The 24048-nt window shown below is 39.6% G+C and overlaps 1 protein-coding gene across 3 annotated transcripts in view; it reads left to right on the forward strand.

Annotated features, from left to right (window-relative positions):
* The first annotated feature begins 3768 nt into the window (after positions 1–3768).
* The window catches only part of tnrc18 (trinucleotide repeat containing 18), a 52244-nt gene continuing 31964 nt past the window's right edge, over positions 3769–24048 (forward strand). For all 3 annotated transcript variants that reach the window (XM_073838956.1, XM_073838973.1, XM_073838965.1), the window contains exons 1-13: positions 3769–5502; positions 7719–7821; positions 11903–12108; positions 12671–12817; positions 12991–13175; positions 14280–14700; positions 15384–16355; positions 16789–16940; positions 18147–18280; positions 18410–18568; positions 18653–18833; positions 19759–20131; positions 21221–21481. In XM_073838956.1, coding sequence (XP_073695057.1) covers positions 3798–5502; positions 7719–7821; positions 11903–12108; positions 12671–12817; positions 12991–13175; positions 14280–14700; positions 15384–16355; positions 16789–16940; positions 18147–18280; positions 18410–18568; positions 18653–18833; positions 19759–20131; positions 21221–21481 — 4999 coding nt within the window. In that variant the 5' untranslated portion in view covers positions 3769–3797. The remainder of the gene's footprint in view (positions 5503–7718; positions 7822–11902; positions 12109–12670; positions 12818–12990; positions 13176–14279; positions 14701–15383; positions 16356–16788; positions 16941–18146; positions 18281–18409; positions 18569–18652; positions 18834–19758; positions 20132–21220; positions 21482–24048) is intronic.

Here is a 24048-nt window from a genome sequence, read left to right on the forward strand (position 1 = left end):
GCAACTAGAGAAGTTATAGGCCTTTTATATAAAGCTATATTGGAATCTAGTAGCTAAACCATGGAATTGCAGATGTTTTTGTTTTTTTACCTCAACCAGATGGCACTAATCTGCCTTCAAAAACTGGATTTTAAAGGCATTGTCAAGTCACCTTTATTTATATAGCGCTTTTAACAATACAGATTGTGTCAAAGCAACTTCAGTATTTAAACAGGACAATAGTGTGTAAATAATGCATTATTGTAAACAATCAATTTTCAGTTAAAGGCAGTTCATCAATGAATTCAGTGATATCATCATCCAGTTCAGTTAAAAAAAAAATTAATGTGAAAATACTGTCTTAATTGAAAAGTAATCTAAAAATATTAGAAAAAAAATTTGTATGATTTTTTTTTCAATGGGGAAAGTACCATGAAAGTCTCTCAAAATACTAAAAACAAAAAAAATTAAACACAAATATATTACATTGGTTTTACTGAAAATAAAAAAAGTTGCTGTGAAGACCTTTAAGTTTCTGTTTGTACATGCTATGACGATCGTTTTCTCAAAAGAAATGGTAAAATGCTAATGAAGTGACTCAGTTCTAAAGATTGTTTGTGTTCATGTACTCCAATATTAAGGCGGCAGAGGCTGAAAACACAAAGCGTTACGTGTATTTCAGTGTATGTGTGTACAAAAAAACGTGCATCTAATGCTCATTCATTAACACAGAGATACGCAGGATTCATAGTTAAATAGTGTTTTTGCTGCTTAATATTTACAGACACTAGTCTATATCGCATTTTGATTTTAGTTTTTTGACCTACTTTTGACTTATCCATCCAGAATTTTTTCGAATTACTTCCCTGCGCTATACAGTACACTTTATTTTCCATTGACTGGAGTTCCAAGATTCTGTCCGTGTTTTCTGCATTGTGGAACTCATAGGGATCTATATTTAAACAACGAATTTGATCGCCAAGAACGAAGAGTTTTCTTTGCATGGGTGGACTTAATCTGTTAATTTGGAAATTAGTTCTAACCCTGTGCTTTCTGGTCGTCTTCAGTTGCAGTAATTTGTTGTGAAGTCTTAAAAGGTGCTTCAGCACCCATGTGCCCCCGTAGCTTGGCTGTAAATCCAATATAACGACTGCTTGACCTTTCTCCAGCAAAGCCTCTCTTGAACGTGTTGCAATTTTGCCAGAGGGAAGGGAGAAGCGCACATTCCGGCCTCATTTCGCTCCATTCATTTGCAGCAGAAGCCGCGCTCGTCTCGTTTCGGCAGCTAGCGTTTAGCGCGGACACATCGTTTACGCTGCTCTCTTTGATTTAGTGGTTACTCATCTCTTCAGGGTGTTCTTATGAGTCATTCCAGCACCACCTGACCTCTCGCCAAACTGCCAAGCCTGCATGACACAGCCGCCGGTGTTCTGAATAATTGCGTGCTTTAAGACTCGGCCGTCCGAAAACAAACATTTCATTCGCCTGTCCTCACACAGAGTCGCTCTTGGATGTGTGTGCACCGGGGGCCAGGGCGGTATGGGCCTGCTAAGTTGCTTCATAAAAGCAGCAACAGGTCTCGTTTGCGCCTCGGGTCCTGCTGGTTTTAAACTCGAGCATGCCCCACCCACAATGCATTGCATGTGTCACAGTGGTGGTTCGGAGGAAAGGTTGTGATCCACCCGGTTTGAATGTACCTTATACATCCAGGAATGATGAATGCACTTACATGACCCTATATATGTATGTATGTGTGTGTGTGTGTATATATATATATATATATATATATATTCCAGAGGATTACGCTCTAAACATTTCATCCTCCCCTTTGTATGTCGAGCATTTCTATCTTTAGAGGGCCGTTTGTTCTTGGCCCTGACAGGCCTTTTGTCTTTCATTAAAGCTTTTTTTTTTTAAAGGAGGGATAATGTTATGTGTCAGCACTATTTGTGCGTGCCTTTGTGCTTTTGTTTATGGCTGTTTGTAGTGTTATGAATGTGCATTTGTATGTCTTTGCCCTTGAAATCTTAGATGAAATTCATGACTTTGCATGTGTGAATGGCCGTTTCCCGGTTACCAGATGTCAGGTTTGAGAAATATTTCTCTCCCTTTGCTTTGGGTGGTAATAAGTCAATTTTATGATTGGGCCGAGGTGAGCTGCTGCTCTGGCTATGAAGCAGATTCATGAACTGATAAGATAATAAATCGTCAAATCTGTGTGTTTGTAAGTGTGCATAATTTGGCTTTGAATAATGACACCGGAAGAATTTTGCTCAGCTGGAAAAAGGTTTTGCGGACCGATGTAGTCAGTGACTCAAGTACCGCTGTCATAAACTATTTTATGACAGCGTTCCTTCTGCCTTATAATAGCCAGATAGAGATGCTGCGTTAAATACTGGAGGTAAAGCTCACAGTTTGGGACACTCCCATGACTTAACATGTCTGTTCTCTATGTTTTCCAGGTTTTCCTCATTTGCCAAGCAGTTTGTACCCCAGCCCTTACATTCCCTTGGGCCACCTCGAGCATCCACAGCTCAGCCAACATGCACTCTTTGACTCACAAAAAGGTCTGTATATGTCTGTAAAATAACATGTTTAACCCTTATGACTGTGATTTATGTGTGTATATGACTATCATAACATTTAGGCCTGTTTGTGTATGTAATGTTATCTATGAGGGTGAATCTCTCTAAACTCTGAAGAAATATCCTGGTCATAGTTTACTTCAAATTCAAAGGGGAGGGGGGGGGGAAGGAAATGAAGCCTATTTTAGGTCTCTTGACACATAAATTACCTACAGTAATGCAAAATAATAATATATATGGATTTTTGGCTGTTCTCTTTCACAATATTATTATTTCTGTAATATGTTATCAGATGGAAAAGTGTGTATGGATGAGTGGTTTGGTGGATTGCTAGGTATTTTTAATTATATAGAACAGTACAATATTGAAAATTGTGTTATTTAAAATAACTGTTTTCTATCTGAATATGTTTTAAAATGTAATTTATTTCTTTGATTTCAAAGCTGAATTTCTGGCATCATTGCACCTATCACATGATCCTTCAGAAATTATTCTAATATTCTGATTTGCTGCTCAGAAACTATTATTATTATGTTGAAAATGCCTGAGTAGATTTTTTTCAGGTTTCTTTGATGAATAGAAAGATCAGAAGAACAGCATTGATCTGAAATAGAAATCTTTTGTAACATTATAAATGTTTATCATCACTTTTGATCAATTTTAAGCATTCCTTGCTTAAAAAAAATATATATATATATATATATCATTTCTTTTTGATCACAGGAATAAATTACATTTCAAAATATATTCAAATAGAAAGCAGTTATTTTAAATGGTAAAAATATTTCACAATATTACTGCTTTTGCTGTATTTTGGATTAAATAAATGCAGGCTTGGCAAGCAGAAAGGATTCTTTAAAAAACATTAAACACCCATGCCATTTTTACAATAGCTTTGTGACCATAACCCTGTTTGCTTTACCTGTGTCTTAGTAATATATTACCACGTAAAACTTTAGACTTTTGTTAGCATTCACCAACTAGTGCTTGAACTTTTGCATGTCCTTTGCTTTCTGCTCTGCTGTACTTGCAGATAGTGTCTCATTTAGAGTGTTTTAAGAATTTAATAGTATATGGTCCATCTTTTTATATACTTTCTGCACTTTAGGGCCTTTGAGCACTCTTATCTTTTACACCAGATGTCTTAAGGTCTGTCGGGCTCACTCTTTCCATTTTGTTCTCATTTTCTCAGAGGGGTTTTACCTGCCAGGTTCAGTGCACTCCCAGTCTGCAATGGCCAGGAGCCCAGTGGCTCACATGCCCGGCCCCTTCTCTAGGGAAAAGGAGGCCCTACCTCCTCACAAAAGCTCTAAAGACTTGAGCAGGGATCTGGGAAAGGAGAAGCCCTGTAAGAGTGACCTAGGCCAATCCCTCCCAAGGAAGGAACGAGAAAGGCCAAAAGAGGAGCCGCGGCCCCACAGCGTGGTGGACCTCACCGTGGATGTCAAGGCGGAAGATGAGCGTAGAGTCCCGGAGAGGTCTGCGAAGACTGCGGAGCATGCTCGGCCTTTCTCTCACCAGCACTCACCTGCTCTGAGCACCACGGACACTAAACCCAAACAATCTCACCAGAGTTTGCTTGGCCACTGCGGGATGAGCAGCAGCACGCCAACCCGACACCCTAGTATGGAACAGGACAGGAGGGACAGGGACCGGGATGATGAATCCGGCCGACCAGGGGGCCACCTTTCCTCTGACAAGCAGAAAAGATGCGATTCGGTTGCTACATCAGCTGGCACTCTGCATGTGTCGTATGCCAGTCCCTCTTCCCTGCAGCCCAACCCATCCCATCTACCGCCCAGGCTGGTGTCCTCTGGCACCTACCCTCCCCCTCACCACATGCCGCCCAGCATGTACCCGCTCTACTCTACAGCAAAAGAGCCAGGCAAAGAACACAGAGTGATAGCTCCTACTTATGTGCCTTCTGTCGAGGTTTACGACGAGCGAAAAGGGCCAATTCAAATTGCCTCCCAAGCTCGAGATAATAAAAATGACAAGAGCAGGGAGAGGGACTCGCACAGATCAGCCCTGCAGGTGGGGAATGAGAGAACACATATGGACCACGGTCGGTCCTCCGTTAGGAGCGAGTCTCCCCCTCACGGGGATATTAAGAAAGACATTTTACGAGAGGAAGGCTCGATAATTAGGTCAAACGGTTTGGCCATGAAAAAGCCCTTGCATTTGGAAATGTGCACAAGTAAATCTGGAAACAGCCCAGATGCCAGGGACTTATCCAACACTACGTCAAAACACATGATCAAAACGGGGCTCGAGACCGAATCCCGCAGCCAAGAGCGGGATAGGGTTCAAAGGTCCGCCCATCCATTTTCTGGAATGGATCAAGCTACGCTTCACTCAGAACAGCATTCGTTAAAGGCTTTGGGTTCTGCCGAACCCAAATGGAAGCCTTTCGAGATGGGCAACTATGCTACCAGTCACATCGCTGCATTGGCGGCGCAACACACCCATGGCCCCCGAGGTGAAGAAGACGGCAAGCGAATGTACCTTGACACTACTAGCCTACATAGACCGGTAGGCAGCGGTGGAAGTCCCAAGGGGCATGGCGAGGTTTCAGCCATGCAGAGCCTCATAAAGTACAGCGGCAACTTCTCCAGCGAGTCTGGCTCCAGGCACGGATCTGATAGCCGTAGTCCGTTTGGGGGGCTGGGCAGCATGAAACTGGAGGCTGGTTATCCCGGAGTGTCCAGAGTTCAGCACCTACCACCCCAGCAGTCTGGAAAGCAGTTGAAGAAGGAGCCCGAGAGACCTGAGAGCGCTAAATCCTTTGGCAGAGAAGGAAGCTCTTCTCAGGGGGAAGCCGAGGTTCGTCATCCACCGGTAGGCATTGCGGTGGCTGTCGCCCGCCAGAGGGACAACAGCAACAAGCACAGCTCTGTATCGGACAGGGACAGGCCAATTCTTGGAGGAGCCATCAAAGGTGTGTTGCTTCTTTTCTTTACATGTATTTTTCTTAAAAGATTAGTTCACTTCCAGAATAAAAAGAAATCCTGATAATTCTCTCACACCCATGTCATCCAAGATGTCTTTCTTTCTTCAGCTGAGAAGAAATTAAGGTTTTTGAAGGAAACATTCCAGGATTTTTCTCCATATAGTGGACTTCAATGGGGATCAACTGGTTGAAGGTCCAAATTGCAGTTTCATTGAAGGTTCAACTCTACATGATCCCAGCCAAGGAATAAGGGTTTGATCTAGTGAACCGATCAGTCATTTTCCCAAAAAAATTAATAAATTCATGTACTTTTTAACCACAAATGCTCATCTTGCACTAGCTCATTATGTAATCACATTGGAAAGGTCAGCCGTGACGTAGACGGACCCTACCCAGTGTTTACAAAGCGAACGTGCAAAGAAAGTCAAACAACAATTTTTCAGAAAACCAATCATTTCATTAGACAAGACCCATATTCCTCAACTGGGATCGTGTAGAGCCCTTTGAAGCTGGATTGAAACTGTAATTTGGACCTTTAACTTGTTGAAGTACACTATATTAAAGAAAATCCTGGAATATTTTTCTTACTTTTTTTCTTTTTTCCTCGACTAGTGCGACATGGGGGTGAGTAAATTATCAGGAAATTTTTATTCTGAATGTGAACTAATCCTATAAAAGGATAGTTCACCCAAAAATGAAAATTCTGTACTCAATTACTCATCCTCATGTCGTTCCAAAGCTGTACAACTTATTTTCTTTTGTGGAACTTGAAATGATGTATTTTGAAAAAAGCTTCTGTTTTTTAGGTTGTTTTGGACCCCATTGACTTTTATTGAATGGGCAAAAACCGTTATTTTGTGGTCGGCAGAAAAAAGCAGCACAGCTATCCCTTTAAGGTGGCATAAATTGTACATTTCTAGTCTCTGTTGGTACATGCTTTCACACCTTTAACGAAAGTGAAGAACAACACACTGACCCAGTCTTATTTTCCGTGGTTACAGCCCATTTACGTGGGCATGCTCGACAGCAAGGTCGCTCCCTCTTTCGTTTCATTTCTTAAACAGCATGAGTTTTGCTATTGCTTTGGCCCACAGCGTTTCCTGTTAGCATAGGGAGTGTGTTAAACCTTTCACTAAGACACCGCATGCCCGCCTGCTTATAAACATAATTTACAGAGCTCTACTAAAGGTGGCAAACAAGCAGTGCATTCTAATATGACTTTAGGTTTGTTGCTTAGCAATCGAATCTGCTTCGGAAAGGGACAGAAAAGGGTGGGGAGAAAGGCATTAATTTATGTCTTCTTGTGTGTGAGGAAATTGCAGTAATAACATTAGTCCCCACACTCTGAGAGAAGGTTTGAATTTACATTTAAAACAAGTGTTGGGGACAGCTTTGCTTGACTAATTTGTCCTCTTTTTGATGCAAACGGATAGCATGTTGGACAGGCTTTTGGTAACCTTGGAAACAGACTGAAACCTTTTCCCTGGAGCATGACAGAGATCTGTGTGCACTTTCGTCCCCCTCATCGGTTTAGAAGAACACAATCTCTTCTCAGCCGCTGTCTGTCAGTGCTGAAAGGTTCAATACACTCCTAACTAAATCCCGCTCAGATACTTTCTACGTGTTTATCTTTTGCCATACAGGGCTGTGTTGTTGTGGTATTTTGAGCACAAACTTCAAAGGCTCTTGTAGTTTAGTTCGAATTCTGAAACACTGCTTGTTTTGTCTGATGATCCTCCAAATGGCTGGGTCTCTATGAAAAGCAATTTGAGACGTATATGACACCACAGTGGTGTTGAAACATTGATAAGTGATTGATGGGCTAGATGGGTTCTTGTATACGTGATATGTTGCTCTGCATAGATTCTCTGTGGGTTTTTTCCTCTACACGGTCTGTCTGTAATCTCATAGATGTGTAAGACACTGCTTATGACTGGTGCTGAGTGTTAGGATTGATAAACACCTTTCGAGTTTGGGCTATTTCTGGAGTGGTGTATTTATAAAGAGAAAACGGTAACATTTAAGTCTCGCCAGACTCTCAGACACCGCTTTGGTTGTTTTTAAGGTGAGAATGGTAAAAATTGTGTGACTTGCTATCAAACATATCTTAAAATAAGTAAAATGAGATAATTGGCAAACACTATGAAGTTAACAAATTTAGTAAAAAATATAATTTGAATGTCAATTGGTGTAATGTTCTGCAGGCCCAATTCACACAGAAGAAGAGCAAGTAGACGAGAGGACGCGTCATCCCGACGAGCGCCTGCTCTCGGGACGTGTGGAACGTGAGCAGGAGAAAGTGTTAAGGTAAGATGAGAGTTTATAAACGCTGGCGTAAAGCGCCTTGAGCTCTTTGAGTGCATGTTGAAGCGAGCGCCCAGAAATGTACTAGGCATAGGTCTAGCTGCTAATTCAATCCTGCGTTTAGAGTTTGAGTTGCGTTAGTTTAGAAAAACATTGGAACATCCTTTTTTATATTTATGTAAACGTCTCAGTTTTGAGTCACAAGTCATTTCTTAGGATAACTGTGCAAACTCTTACATTTGAGGTTTATGTTTCACTAGCTGTAAATTGTAAGTGTGTGGTGACAGTTCGTCACCTTAGAATTATAAGGTTCTATCTGACATTTGTCAAAATTGAGTTATTCACATATTCTTATTCTGTGACAACTTATTTACATTATGTGATTTTTTTGTGTACATTTTAGGACTTTTTATTTAGTCGAACTATAACTTGGTTCTATAAGGTTCTATCTGTGAGCCAATCAGCGCTTCGAATGCAAAAAAGAGGACCAATCAGGATCAACTTTCTTTGTCATGTCGCAGGACTGCTCCATAACAGCAGGAAAGATTAAACGTAAAACAACAATTACACGTCTGTAGAATCAATGAGTGCAATTCACATTTATTTCTCAAAGTGGCACTGTTTAGAACATAATGATGGCGTGATTTTTTTTTTTTTTACTCATAATTACCGCTACCGGCATTATATACATTACCGGCCTAAAACAAATAATATTATCTGCAACTGGCTTGAATGGCTTTACTGCAGAGCAATTGCATAATGTAAAGTACATAATGAAATATAAGTGTCATTGTCGTTTGATGTTGAATGTGGTCAATAGTGATCAAACTGTTGTTATTAAAGATGTTGAAAACGATAGTTTTGCGAATATGGTTGAATATGGCTTTTTGTGGAATAAAGTCCTGGTCAGATGGATTAGAGTAGCTGCTTTTTTTTAACCGTTTCTGCAATAATGTCTTTAATTACCCACTATAATTATAAAATTAACATCTGCTCTGGACAAAATATTCAGCACTGCCTTGCCTTTTATGCCTAACTTAAACAAGAAAAAAATATTTGTCCTAAAATATTAAATAAATGTGATAAAGAAAGCATTAAATTCTCATACGTGTTGACACATTGTTACAACAGTAATTTATGTTTTAAAACAAATTATAAGGAAACTACTTTTATTTCTTGAAAATTGTTGCTTTAATTAATGTCTTGCAAGATAGAACCTTATAATTCCAAGCAGAAAACGACTTCTTAGAATTAGAAGGTTCTATCTGCATTTGACCTGTTCCCAAAATCCCCATTTAAAAATTTGAGAGGATTTTGATATTGTACATTTAGAATACATTTAGGGTCTCTGTCATTCTCATGTAGGAAAGAGACTTGTTCCCCATATCATTTTTACTATATAGAATGCAAAAACTTCGAAGCTCAATATCTCAAAACCACTCGGAACACAGATAGAACCTTATAATTCCAAGGTGACGAGTTGTTGATGTTGCTTTAAACAAGAATGAGAGCTAAAATCACACTGACGTTGGTCATTCTTGTGGTGACTGGTGAGCCAGTTCTTCAGTGGTGTTGGTGGTGTCTACATTGCTAGCTGTCAAGACCACTGCCATATCATCCAGCACAAGATAAACTAAAATGTGACCCTGGACCACAAAATAGATTTATGTCATCTGTAAGCTTTCTATTGATGTATGGTTTGTTGTGATAGGACAATATTTGGCTGAGATACAACTATTTAAAAAAAATCTGAAATCTGAGGGTGCAAAAAAAAAAAAAAAAATTGAGAAAATCACCTTTAAAGTTGTCCAAATTAAGTTCTTAGCAATGAATATTACTTATCAAAAATTAAGTTTTGATATATTTACTGTAGGAAATTTACAAAATATCTTTGTGGAACATGATCTTTACTTAATATCCTAATGATTTTTGGACCATATTTTGGCTATTGCTACAAATATACCCATGCTACTTATGACTGGTTTTGTGGTCCAGGGTCACAAATGAGTAATGGGCACATTTTAGAGTTCTAACATTAAAATATGGGTGTTTTCCACAACTTTCACCTTTCACTTTCTAATGCAGGTTATTACCCTGTGTCCTTTTTTGTTTTTTGTCAGCTGTGTTGGTCAGAGGTTTAATTGAAAATGGAACAGGACATTTTTACAGTCTTCTCCAAAAAGCACAGCATTAAGCTGAGAAAGAGCTAGTGATTGATTTTTTTTTTTTTTTTTTTGAGCCCTGATGTTGTGTGGAAGCTGGTGATAGGGGCAGCTAATGCATAGATGCCCTGTGAAGGTGACTCATTAAAGTCACTTCAGTCACAAATCAGTGACAGCTTGAATGTGTGGATCTTTAAAGATACTCTCTCCGCTGCCTTGGTCGAAGCTAGTTTATAATCTCAGCAGACATTTTAGCAGCAATACTAAAGTGTAAAGTGCCAAACATATGTTTTTCAAAATGATTTTAGAAGCCTGGATGAAAGTGTTAATTAAAAGCACCCTTTTATTAAAATAATTCAGCTTATAGTACAGCCCGAGCATATCCAGCCAGTGCGAATGGATTCTTGTTTCTTTGATTCCACACACTGGCTAAACGGAGCAACATTTTACTTTCATTGGTCACACTCTCAGCGTGGTTTTCTTTAAAGCGGACGGATTTATGGCAACAGTTCCCTGCAAATATGAGCCTATTTTCAAAGTGTGGCTCTCATTTCGAGGAGCAGAAAAAGTCAGTCCTCCCCACTGGGGAAATTGGTGCTTATAAAAGTGACTGGCTCTCTCAGCAGGATTCCGCCCTCAGTGTCTGTCCTTAAGTGTAAGGCAGAATAGAAGTCATGGACTGGGGAATTTGTGTCTCAGTCAGGGCTAAATGGCCACCAGTCTTCCTGTTGGGCTTGAATAAGCATGAATTTTGCATTGTAAAAGCATCTAGGACATACATTTTCCTGGTTGGCAAATGTGGGTGCCTGGATATTTGGCATGTAACAGTCTTTTAAAGGAATAGTTAAGGCAAAAATTTGGATTTAATCACCCTCATCCAATTCTGTGTGATGCATTTCTTGCATCAAACACAAGGTGAATTTTTGAGAAGATTCAAATAAGAAAAACACCTTAAAAGGTTGGTTTTGATTGTGGCTTTACAAATCTGAGTAAAAAATCTATGTTCTATCAAACTGAAAGTTGTTGAGATTTGGAAGAGTAAAAAAAATATTTATTATTGAACTGTTAATTGACTGTTCTTTTAAGGTATTAAGCTTTACAGTGTTTTTTTTTTCAGGGCTTTTTTTTGTTTGTTTAGAATTCAGATTCAACCAAATATAGTAGTCTTTTCAATTTTGTTGAAAATATGTGGTAAAGGACCAAACTGAAGCAAAAATAAATAAATGGATGTATTTTGTATGATTTTTAATTTATTATTTGTTGGGAGTAAAAAAAAAAAAAGTTAATTCATTAAGGCTCTTACATCTTGTAAAATATTGGATAATATTTAAAAATAATAATAATTAAAATGAGTAAATTAGAAAACTGCTTTTCTCTTTTGTAGCAGTAGCCAAAAATACATTGTATGGGTCAAAATGATACTTTTTGCTTTTTAATGCCAAAAAGAATAAAGTAAAGATCATGTTCCATGAAGATAGTTTGTAAATTTCCTACCATAAATATATTTAAACTTAATTTTTGATTAGGAATATGCATTGCTAAGAACTTCATTCGGACAACTCTAAAGGTGATTGTCTCAATATTTTCACTTTATTGCACCATCAGATTTCTGACTTTCAAATAGTTGTATCTTGGCCAAATATTGTCCTATCCTAACAAACCATACATCAATGGGAAGTGTATTTAATCAGCTTTCACAATCATCAATCGACCATCATTACTTGTTTTTGTGGTCCAGGGTCACATATAGGCATATTTTTTTTTACTCTGAAAGTACTTAAGTAATACACAGCAAAATATGTTTGTTTTTTTTATACTACAGAAGCTTTTTTGGAATGTAGACTTTTTAATTTGCAATTAGGAAATGCAAATACTACTTTGCAATGTTGATCCACCTATGACAAGTCTCTTGTCATTCACAGAGAGAATAAAGAGTTGGCGAACTACACCCAGTTGCATCCACCTATGGTGTCTGCTAGTGGATTGAACCCAAACCTGATGGTGACCGGTGGACCGACTCTGGCTAGTGCGGGCCGCTGGCCTGCTGACCCCGCCTCCCACCTGGCCTCCCACCCGTGGCTGCCCCGGCCGGGAGCCCCCTCCATGTGGCTGTCTGGTTCTCCATATGGTACCCGCCCTTTTTTTCCGCCTATGCCTGTTATATAAGAATTATGTCATGTTACGACAAGCAATTGCCTTGCGTTTATTCTTGTTTTAATGAGTAATAAATGATTATGGGTCATGGACTGCAGAACTGTGTTGTGAATGGAATTTGGACGCTGAATTATTTCCTCGAGGCAGTCTGTTGCCCTGCCAGACGGCCCGAGCGTTTTGTCTAGGCTGAGTGTTTTAGACATTCTTAGAAACAATCAGTCTCACTCCACAACTTCCATCCAAGAATAACAGCAAACAGCACGGTCAGTTCACAGTTGTCTGACGTTTGAGTTTCTGTCTAGACTTTGCTTTAAAAACAAAAATGTCCCCTAAGTAAATTGCTGTAGTTAAAGTGCTGTGCCTCTTGGCAGGATTTCAACGAGGTCCGTGCTCCACGCACAAGGGTGGGATTATGGTGGGAATGGTGTTTCTCTTGGGAATTAACTCTTTGAGTGCTCACAAAGCTGCCAGAAAGAAAGTGCAAATGGACCATCAACTACAAGTACAGTGAACTCAACCGTTTCTGTTGTGTACAGGTCTAGGCCCCCCTTCCCTTCATCAGGCGCTGCCTCCAGGATATCCTCCTGCTTTGACGGGCTCCATCCCCCCATCTTACCAGTTTGCCCGAGATCCACAGACCGGGCAGGTGGTTGTTATTCCGACAGAGCATCTGCCACACTATGGTAGGTCCTGTGTATTCGCCACAGTTTCTGTGTTCATATTTTCCCCATCTTTCCATTCTCGCACATGCATAAAACATGCATTTCTAAGTGCGTGGGAGTGATATCCCTGACATGTAGCAGAATAAATCTACTTGATGCGTGATGTTCAAGTATTCCTCCTGTTCTTTTAAAAGCCGAGATGTTAGAGCGAGGCCCCCCTCTGTGGTCGGCCATGTACCCACCGACAGGAAGCTCTCTGCAGCATGCCCATCAGCTCCAGCTCCTCTCCCACCAGCAGCTCCTGCGCCAACAGGAGCTCTACATGATCCAACACCAGACCGCGCAGGTCATGGAGCTGCAGAGGAACGCACAGTTAGTGGTATGAAACTCTTTGTCTGTCAGTGTCATTATAATCGTTGGGAGGCACTCCTGTGTTTCCCATTATGTAGTCCTTAAGGTCTATTTGCACCAACTCTGAATGTAAAAAAAAAAAAAAAAAAAACAGGCATAAAAACCAAATGCAAATATGTGACCCTGGACCACAAAACCAGTTATAAGTAGCACAGGTATATTTGTAGTAATAGCCAACAATACAATGTGTGGGTAAAAATTATAGATTTTTCTTTTATGCCAAAAAATCATTAGGATATTAAGTAAAGATCATGTTCCATGAAGATATTTTCTACCGTAAATATATCAAAACTTAATTTTTGATTAGTAATAGGCATTGCTAAGAACTTCAATTGGACAACTTTTAAAGGTGATTTTCCCATACATCAATGGAAAGCTTATTTATTCAGCTATCAGATGTATATTAAAAAAATCCTTTTTATCCTTATGATTGGTTTTGTGGACCATGGTCACATATATGAGCTTTTAGCATTAAGTCCAAAATATTGTACTATGTTGTTTTTGTGTTTTTTTTTTTTTCGATTATTGTTTTGATTTTATAAATTTGCACTTATTTTATACTTTTTGAACTTTCTGTATTTTTTCTGTAATTAAAGGGATAGTCATTAATTACTCACCCTCAGGTTGTTCCAAACCCATTCATATTCAGAACACAAATTAAGTTTGTTTCTTTTTTTTCTGAAATCTGAGAGCTTTCTTACCCTCCATAGACAGCAATGCAACTGACATGTTTAAAGTCCAGATAGGTAGTAAGAACATTGTTAAAATAGTCCTCGTGACATCAATGGTACAACCTTTATTTTATTAAGCTACAAGAATATTTTTTAGTTTATATTTTAGAATATTATTAGTATTTTCTTAATACCTTTCTGGGCCTTGAATGTGTCAGTTGCGTTGCTGTCAATGTAGGGTCAGAAAGCTCATTGAAAATGTATTTTTTTCTGTGTTGTGAAGATGAACAAATGTCTTACAGATTTGGTACGACATGAGGGTGATTAATAAATGACAGATTTTTTTTATTTGGGGTGAACTATCCCTAAAAAAAAGTTGAGATTTATTTTTGATGTTGCAGGAGAGATTAAGTCAAACGAGGACAGATTTGGAGGAGAAGCCAGACAAGAGAGTAGCTGAAGGAGCAAAATCCAGTCTCTCAGGCATCCCCACTTCAGCCCTGCATTCACGCAAGCCTCCGCCACGCTCCCCAACTCCCTCCACCTCGTACAGCAAAGTCTTGACGCCACTACCTGTCCCACCACTGCCTTCCCCTGTCACTGCACTGAAGTCTGAGGAGAGACCCAAAGTGGAGAAATCCCTCCCTCAACAGCCCTACTCCCATCCGTCATCTCCTGTCCCTCACTCAGTCAGCCCCGCTTCGGCATCCCCCCCTCTTACCTCCCCCATCCAGACCAAAGAGGAGTCTGTGGAAGTGCCTGAGAAAGAACCACTCAGTCTACAGAAGCAACCTTCTACTCCCTTCCCATCCATGTACCGTGGTAAGTGCGAAGATCAGCGTTCCCAAATCAAATGCATTGCCTAAATTGTCACAGTCACCTCAACTGTAGATTTGCATGGTCTTGTAAAATAATTGTCTATTTGCATATTGCAGAGGTAAATGAGAGGGGACACTAATCAAAAACTGAAGGGAAAGCTGTTTAATAATGCACGGTCATTAATCACCATAGTGCTGTTTTTAAGGAAATATGTTCGGGAGGGGACTGAGAATCCACCCAGGACAGCAATCAAACGCAGTGTGCTATTCTTCATGTCAGAATGTGCAGGGTAGTGCAGTCTTAATGAGTAGCCTGCAAATATCCGCACATATGGGATTACCAGCTGCCACTTCACTCGAATAGAGACTTCTTATGACAGCAGCCCTTTTGTACCCGTATCCCCTGGCGGTTTCCCTTTAAAAATGTTCAATGCTCAGAATAAATAGATTTTCTGCTCACGGTGCATTCTGAATGTATGAGTATGCACGAACGTGTTGGCCTATGTGTATATAAGGGCTTTTGGGATGCCGGTGCTGAGGCCATTTGGTTCATGAAAGTTTCATAAAGCCCCTGTGCCGTAGAACATGTGGGGTTATTAATCATTTTGTCACTCTGTCGCAGAGAACTAAAGCCCCTGTACTCTGCATAAGCACCTCAAAAACTTGTCTCTTCTTTTTCCTTGGCAGAAATTCCTCCCGGCTACCCGTACCAATCGATAACGGCACCTTTCGGCAGCCATTACCCCTACCTCCTCCAGCCGGCTGCCGCCGCAGATGCTGACGGCTTGGCTCCAGATGTGCCGTTGCCGGCTGAGACCTCCGAGCACTTGGCAACCGCCACAGATGTCAAACCCCAGCACTTGTGTTCTCCAGTGGTTGTGGAGCCACTCCAGGCCTCCAGAGAGCCAGAGTCAATGAGGGAGGGTGGCACTGTGTTCAAAAAAGAGCCAATCCTGGAAGACAGCAAGGACGTCCTAAGCCAGGACAGCCTGAGGCTTGCACCCATCACCACCCAAGACTCTAGTGCACCCACAGAGGCCAAAGCCCACCCTAGAGACACAGCTACGCCTTCACTGGAGGACGAATCAGACCAGGAAGATGAGGAGGCTGTCAAAATTGAAGCTGTCTCCTCAAGCCATCCCGGGCTGTATGAAACGTCTAGGCTTGACTCTGAAAGAACAACCGGAGTAGAAACTACAGAACCCTCGATTGGTCTAGTAGACAAAGTCTACAAATCCTCATCTAGTTACACGGACACACACCATGTGGTTTGCGACATCCAGCCAGCACATACGCCCACAGATCTCTCCGATAGCCTGAACCCATTAGACCTCAGAGATCCTGTCCCGGACGCTCCACACCTGGAGTCCAAACTAGACAATCCTTTCCTGCCTAACAGCAGCCCTCCTCACCTTCAGCCCTCTTCCGCACCGGTGGCCATCCTGCCTGAAGACCCCATGGCAGGCATGTTCGCCCTGGTCACAGCCAGCGAGCTTCCGCAGGCCGGAGCGGTGTCCATCCTGGCAGATGCGTGCAGCTCTAGGTCTGAGCTCTGCGTGGGCGTCAGTCCCCTAGAGTCCACCGCTCTGGAAGGCATGGCCCTGCTCAGCCAGATGGCAGAGCTGGAGATGCAGAGGCAACCCAGAGATGACACACAGGGTGAGTCTCGTTTCAGAGAGAGGAAGGCAAATCTGAAGGATGTGGGACTTGATCTAGCGTGCTCCAGCAGTTCTCAGGGAAGCGGGGTGATTGGGGAAGAGAGATTTGCTCACTGTAGTGTGCTGTAAAGTAAAATGTGCTGAAACAAGCTCTGGAATTGTTTCAGCTCTAGTGAATATATTCAGAATTTGCTGGAGTGTTGAACAGCGTGCCAGTGCTGCTTGTTCTTCAAACGTCTTTTAGAGTAAAAACATTCATTTTAAGCATAAGTAAATGCAGCTGTCTGGTCTTTCGGATGCATCTGGATGTCAAATCCATTAATGCAGTCTGACACAAGAAACACCCATATACTGATGTATTGGAGAATGCTGGGCTGCCCCATGCTCCCTAGAGGTAATTAATGTTGTTATCGATCGTGTGTTTGTGTGTGCAGCTGTAATGCTCTGTGGATTGGAGAGTCTGCTAGAAGCTGGCAGGCAGGTCCTCCTGGAGGCCATCGAGTGTCAACCTGAGGTTATCATCCGCCTCCCCCGAGAGCTCAACCCTAATAAGAAATACAGCTGGAGACAGAAGAAAGATGAACCTGTATGTTTGCCTTTTTATTACTTTTTTATTTTCTTCTTCCTCTTTTAAACCTGTGCTTAAAGGGATAGTTCACCCAAAAATAAAAATTCTTTCATTAAGTACTCCCTCATGTTGTAACCCGTAAGACCCATGTTCATCTTCAGAACACAAATTAGGATGTTTTTGATAAAATCCAAGAGCTTTCTGACCCTACATAGACCGCAACGCAACTACCACGGTCAAGGCCCAGAAAGACAGTAAGGACATTGTTAAAATGCATCTTTAAAAACAAGAATTGGTGAAATATTTTTTTATTTATTAATTTTTTGATGAATGAAGGTCTTATGAGTTTGAAATGACATGAGGGCAAGTAATTAATGACAATTTAAATTTTTGGGTGAACTATCCCTTTAAGAAGTTTTTTTTGCACTTTCAGCCCTTTAAACGGACACTTTTGAAAACGCTGCAGACCCTGTTTTAGTTAGAAAATTCCGGAGTTGTGTTTCAGTTTAAACGGACCAAAATGGAGACTTTTGAAAACGATTGGAGCCTCATTTAAGAAAAGCAACCGTTAAATTCAATTTTATTATGATTGCTTCTCTTAAATTAAAACATCCTTGTCGACTTATGCAGTTTAAGTGGTCATGTGAAATGTGTTTTTGGTTGTGTAGTGTAGACTGAGATCATTTCTAAAGCGAGGATAGCTTTCATTTTAAAGCACAAAAGTAAATGCACTAGTGTAAACTGGGCCTAAGATGTTTGTGGATTTGAATACGTTAACATATTTTTAAATTTGTCATGTTTACAAATTCCAGTAGCATTTGAATTGCTCAAGTTTTTAACAATGTTTACAAATGGTGTTGTTTTTTAATTTTTTTTTTACATTTGAGCTGTTTACAAATTCCAGTGACATTGTTTTAACTATGTTTACATCTAATGTATTTCATGTTTTAACATTTAAGCAGTGCTTACAGATTCCAGTGGAAATTAAATGTTTGTTTTCGCTATGTTTACAGCTAATGGTGTTTGATGTTTTAACATTTAAGCAGTGTTTATAAATTCCAGTGGCATATATAATTTTTTTTTTTTTTTTTTTTTGAACAGCGTTTGACCTTTTGCTTAGGGACGTATCTCACAGCAAGCTTTTAGCTAATAATACTTTGGTTTCTGCTGAGAGTACTGACTACGGAAGTCAAACCACAGACGTAATCTTGCTTCCTCTCTTAGATGTTCTCCAAATCCTCTTTGGAGGGAATGGACACCGTAGAAGTGGACTACCGCGTGAGACTCGCCGAGATGCAACAACGCTACAAAGAAAAGCAACGAGAGCTGGTCAAACTGCAGAGGCGGAGAGACAAAGAGTGAGTCTCCCAATTAACATTACCTCCCTTTACACCACTTCATTAAGATCAGTAATGCAAACCTACCTTATTTAATCCCACTAACAATCAAACAAACAATCTGCTATTTATGATTCCTTTGATTCACAGAGAGAAACGTCAGCAACATCAGCAGCAGCAACAACAGATCCAGCAGCAGGAGAGGAACAGAAGTTTTGCCCGCAGGGGCCCGGGACGTCCCCGAAAGAGGAAACATGGCCTGTGCGCACTGTCTCCACCCTCCAGCAAGCTGGATTCGAAGTGTGCAAAGTGAGTGTGTAGCTCAGGCTCCGATAAGGCCCAGCTGTGCTCCACACGGCCTGCCCTGCAGCTGAACGCTCTGTTGTTTTGCAGGTTGGGCAGAAGCGTGCTTTACTCAGAGGACTCTGAGAGCGGGGAGGTGCTGAGGAAGCGCTTTCGGGCCTCTAACCGAGATGAGGAGGAGGAGGAGGAGGAAGGTGGCAGTGCGTTGAGGTTGAAGAAGAAAAAAAAGAGCTGGAGTGAGCAGGAGGCATCTTCAAGCTTCTCTCATGAGGTTGGTCACTATTATACTGGTGTTGTACATTTCCAGCTCCCAAATGCAGTTGAAGTCAAAAGTTTACATACACCTTGCAGACTCTGCAAAAGGTTAATTATTTTACCAAAATAAGAGAGATCATACAAAATGCATGTTATTTTTTGTTTAGTACTGACCTGAATAAGATATTAAGATAAAAACCTTGAGGTCCCACAATTTTTTTAAGCATTTTTGTGTATTTGAACCCTTTCCAACAATGACTGTATGAGTTTGAGATCCATCTTTTCACACTAAGGACTCATATGCAACTATTGCAGAAGGTTCAAATGCTCACTGATCCTCCAGAACAAAAAAAACAATGCGTTAAGAGCCAGGGGGGTGAAAACCTTTGGACAGAATGAAGATAAATATAAATATATATATTTTTTTTAATTTAGTACTGCCCTTCAGAAGCTACAGAAGATACTTGCATGTTTCCTAGAAGACAGAATTAGTTAAATTTACCCTGATCTTCAAATTAAAAAAGTTTTTTTTAAAGAGATGGACCTCAAAATCATACAGTCATTGTTGACTCATGAACAACTGTCACTAAACAAACAAAAAAAAAACAGCTGTGGATCATTCAGGTAACAACACAGTAATAAAAATCAAGTGTATGTAAACTTTTGAACAGGGTCATTTTAATAAATTCCTAAAATTTTTTTTTTTTTTTTTTTTGTGGACTATATGTAAACAACTTTTATGTGAAATATCATCTTCAGGTCAGTACTAAATAAAAAATAACAAGCATTTTGTATAATCTCTTATTTTGTTAAAATAATTACCATTTTGCAGATTCTGCAAAGTGTATGTGAAGTTTTGACTTCAACTATATCTGAACGTTTTTGTTTTTATTAAACAAAATCAAATAAAATCCATCCATTGCTTTTCTCTCTTTTAACAGGCACCTAAAATGGCTGCGAAGAAGAGCCGAGTGAGCGAGCAGGAGCAGTTGGCATCCAAACTTGACAAGGCCTTGTCCCTCACTAAGCTCAGTAAACTCAGCAAGCCCTCTTGTAAGTTCATAGACGGTTCCTCAGGGAAGTCCAGGGCTAGTTCTGGAAACAGAGTCTCCATGCTGACCGATATAGATGTGAGAGTCAAGATGGGAAAATCCAGCCTGTCGAAGGATCTCAGCATCTTTCACAAGTCTTCCAAAGGAGGTAAAAGCAAAATGGCTGCCAAAACGAAGCCTTCAGATCCATGCCTTAAGGGAAAAGGCCAGAGGAAAGCACCTTATTCTCCAATGAGGTCAGAAATCAGCAGCTATTCTAACAGTAAGTCATGTTTTTTGTAAATATTCTGTTGTTGTTATTGCTGCCAGTGTTTTGTTTCTGATGTAAACAGGTTACAAGAGCCCCAGGGGCTTTTTTCAGCTAAATATATTTTTTTTTTGTTTTTTTTTTGTCTTGGATAATGAAGAGTTTTTGTTGGTAACTATCTACCATTATGTGTTTATGATAATATCTGTAATACATTTCTGTGGGTGGCATTTAGATGTTACTATTTAGGAGCGAGGCAGTATTAGTATTTTTTATTTTTTTTGATCACATTAACAGTATAAATTTTTTTAGGATTTTTTTTTTAACAGTATTAAAGTTTTTTTAGGAATTAACAAAAATGTCCTGGTATATAAATATTACTCATTACCATTCAAACGTTATGGTATCGTTAAGATTTTCACTAATATTTTGAAGGAAGTCTCTCATACTCACTAAGACTGCAAAAAAAAATTTTTTTATCATAAATTCAATAAAAATATTGGGAGTTATTTTTCTAGCTTAAAAGAACGGTTTTCTATTTTAATATACTTTAAAATAGCACAGGTATATTTGTAGCAATAGCCAAAAATACATTGTATGGGTCAAAACGATTTTTCTTTTATGTCAAAAATCATTTAGATGTTAACATCATGTTCCATGAAGATATTTTGTAAGTTTCCTACTGCAAATATATCAAAACTTAATTTTTGTTTAGCAATGTGCATTGCTAAGAACTTCATTTGTGCAACTTTAAAGGCGATTTTCTGCTAAAAACAATTGTTTTTGTTAAAAACGGTGATACAGTGATTTTTACAGGATTCTTTAATGAATCGAGTGTTCAAAAGAACAGCGTTCACTTAAAATAGAAATATTTTGTCACATTATAAATGTCTTTACTGTCACTTTTGATCAATTTATCAATTAATCAAGCATCCTTGATTAAAGTATCAAGTATTATTTTAAAAATATCTTACTGACCCCAGATTTTGGAATGCAAGTGTATATATAATAATAGTCTAGTATAATTGTTTTGAATCCCTTTTTAGTTTGTGCTTTTGGATTTTCATCCTGAGTGAAATCTGTTGTGATTTTTTTTTTTCCCAGACACTGATTCAGAAGAGGACGATTCCCTGAAGGACGGCTGGCCTCCCAGCTCCATGTTGGGGAGAACAGGGTCACGTCCACAGCTCCCCGGCCTGTGCAGCACTCCATCCAAGAAAAAGCGCTCATCGTCCAAGAGAGCCTCTTCATCTTCGTCTTCATCACTCAAGTCCAAGCAGGCGGCCAAAGAGAGGAAACATAAGCACTTTGCTTTATTGCTACAGGAGGCAGGAGTCAGCTCCTCTGAGGACTCATTTGACCAAGGTTAATAAAGCATACCTCACTATGCACAGAATCGAGAAGGCAGTCTCTCGTTTTTTTTTTTGTTGTTGTTTTTTTTTTGTTATTTTTGGTCTGTCTTGTATTTTTAACCATGACCATTGGTCATGATGACATTTTTCCTGAGAAGCCATTTTTAAGATGCTTGCGTCAGAATTTGCTACCTCACATCCAGTATATAATATCGGCTCTTGTTAGAGTCACTTCTAAATGGTTTTACTTTTTATATATAGGAATGTCTTGCCATTGTGCATTAAAATGTGTGTGGCTGTGTGGAAAGTGTTCTTTATTGTATTGCAGTTTGGTACCCAAGCTTTATTAAACATGCTGATTTCATTTTTACTGAAAGCAAAGAAATGCCGTGTTCTCTGTCTCTTTCGCTACATCTCCTGCTCTAGAGTGTTAGATTGCAACGCTCCACACTCCTGATTTCCTCTGTTGTTCAAATATCCCTTTCATCAGTGAAGAGCTGTCACAAGGAGATCTTTGCATAAATTCAGAGCTGATGAGATTCATTAGGCCAGATGACTTTGAGAAGCATAACTAACTTATTGTCAGGTTTTTCAAAGAGATCAGATATTGTTTTTCTGCATTTACAATATTGTATTTATAATTGGTGCTATAAACTAATGTGAAACCACTGGTAGTCGATTATACTACCATTATAACTATTCTAAAGTTACTAAATCATCATGCACACAATCAGAACTTGTACAACTTTAAAGCTGAACCTGCAATCTTAAACTGTTCCAAGAAGTGTTTTGGGATAAAGCATTGTGGGATATTTGGAAAATAGGGAGCTCCCTGATTTACTAAAAAAATGAATAACCTAGCTTCTCTAGACTGCTCGCTCTCTCCCTGCAGCTGCTTGGCCACCCCTCCACCTCTGACCCCTTCTCCTACCCATGATGCTTTTGAATGTCTATCGGTCTGTGCATTTGCTTGTCCTGCCGCAACTAAATAAGAAGCAAAGGGCTTGGCTGGGAGTAGGGCAGCCAGCTGTTCAGCGTGAGGTCACTATCCATGTCACCTGAGCCTTGAGCATTGTTCTGTAAGTAGGCCACCACCCTCTTTTGCTGTGACTTCTCAATAATTTCTACTAATTTGTGCTTACACTGTTACAGAACCAAAACACAAACGAAAAAAAAAAAAAGACTGGATAACAGACGAGGTGTTGAAAATGCCTTTGTAACATGCTCACCTCCTGTTACATGCCCTCAAGCCATGGTTATGTTTGTATTTGGTGGAAAAAGTGTTTTGTTTTGTTTTTAAAGTTGAGGAGATCTCCATTTTTTTCTTTCCCATCATCTTCTCTTCCTCCTCCTCCTTCTTCAGCTTCTCTTTCACCACCTTTTTCTTCACCACATTCTTTTTTTTGCTCATTAATAATTTCTAAGCTTTCTACATCTGCCAGATTTTATTTGGTTTGTTTTCCGTTGTACAGTGTAGTCAACATTTGAAGTGGATCAAAATCTATCATCTATCAACACCTGTTCTTGTCTTAGGACAACTTTTTTTTGATCCACTTCAGATGTTGACTACTGTATGACTGAATAATGTGTATCTTGGATGTTAAGTAGAATTAAATGTATGATTAATGCTGTGCACACCAAATGTGAAGCGGTATTGCTGTAGATTACTTGCGGGGAGTTTTTCTTGAATAAAATCATCGCATAATGCTTTCATCAATTTTCTGATACGACCGGACGTGTCCATGTTTTTTACTGATTGGCTTGACAACACATGAATTTTTTGCTGAAATTGAATTTTTTCAACTTGCGCAGAAGACGCGGTATCACACATTCGCGGCAATCGCATCGCCCCTAGCTAATTCGTGTCTATTCGCGTCTTTGCATTGACTATGTAATGTACTACCGTGAGAAATGTAATTATTCACGTGAGTAGAATTGAGTGGAAAAATCGCACAATTTGCGTTGCGCAAACCAATCAAACTTATGAGTTAAATTTTTTTTTTTTTTTTTTTTTTTTTACTTGCGTGGAAGATTAAGACATATATCGCATGTCTATATAGCAAATGTCTATTCGCATCTTTGCATTGACTTTGCATTTAATCTAGTCGTGTGAATAATTGAATTTTCTTTTGGTTTGACACCAAATGTGAAGCAAAAATATGCATCACCGTACTCCTAGTTTACTCATGAGATGTTTTTCATGCAAATAAAAACTTTTTTTTATAGAAACATTTTCTGATGTCAAACTGGACGTGTCAATAAGCTCTTTGCTGATTGGCTTGCGTAACAGTGCATCATGCGAATTTGCCGCTCAAGTGGATATATTTTTTTTGTGCGTTTGTGTCATTTGCTTCGCCAGATGCGAATTTGCATATATTCACGTCTTTGCATTGATTTTATATATATCTACTCCCGCAAATAATTAACTGTGTGACACTAAAGTGAAATAAATTATTCGCACGAGTAGAATCGAGCAAAAAAAATTGCATGACATTTTGACGTGCAAGCCAATCAGTGAAGAACTTACTGACGCGTCCAGTTTGACTGGAATTTGATTAGAATTTTCAGCTCGAGTTGAAT

This window comes from Garra rufa, chromosome 1, assembly GCF_049309525.1.
Source record: "Garra rufa chromosome 1, GarRuf1.0, whole genome shotgun sequence".
Classification (NCBI taxonomy): Eukaryota; Metazoa; Chordata; class Actinopteri; order Cypriniformes; family Cyprinidae; genus Garra; species Garra rufa.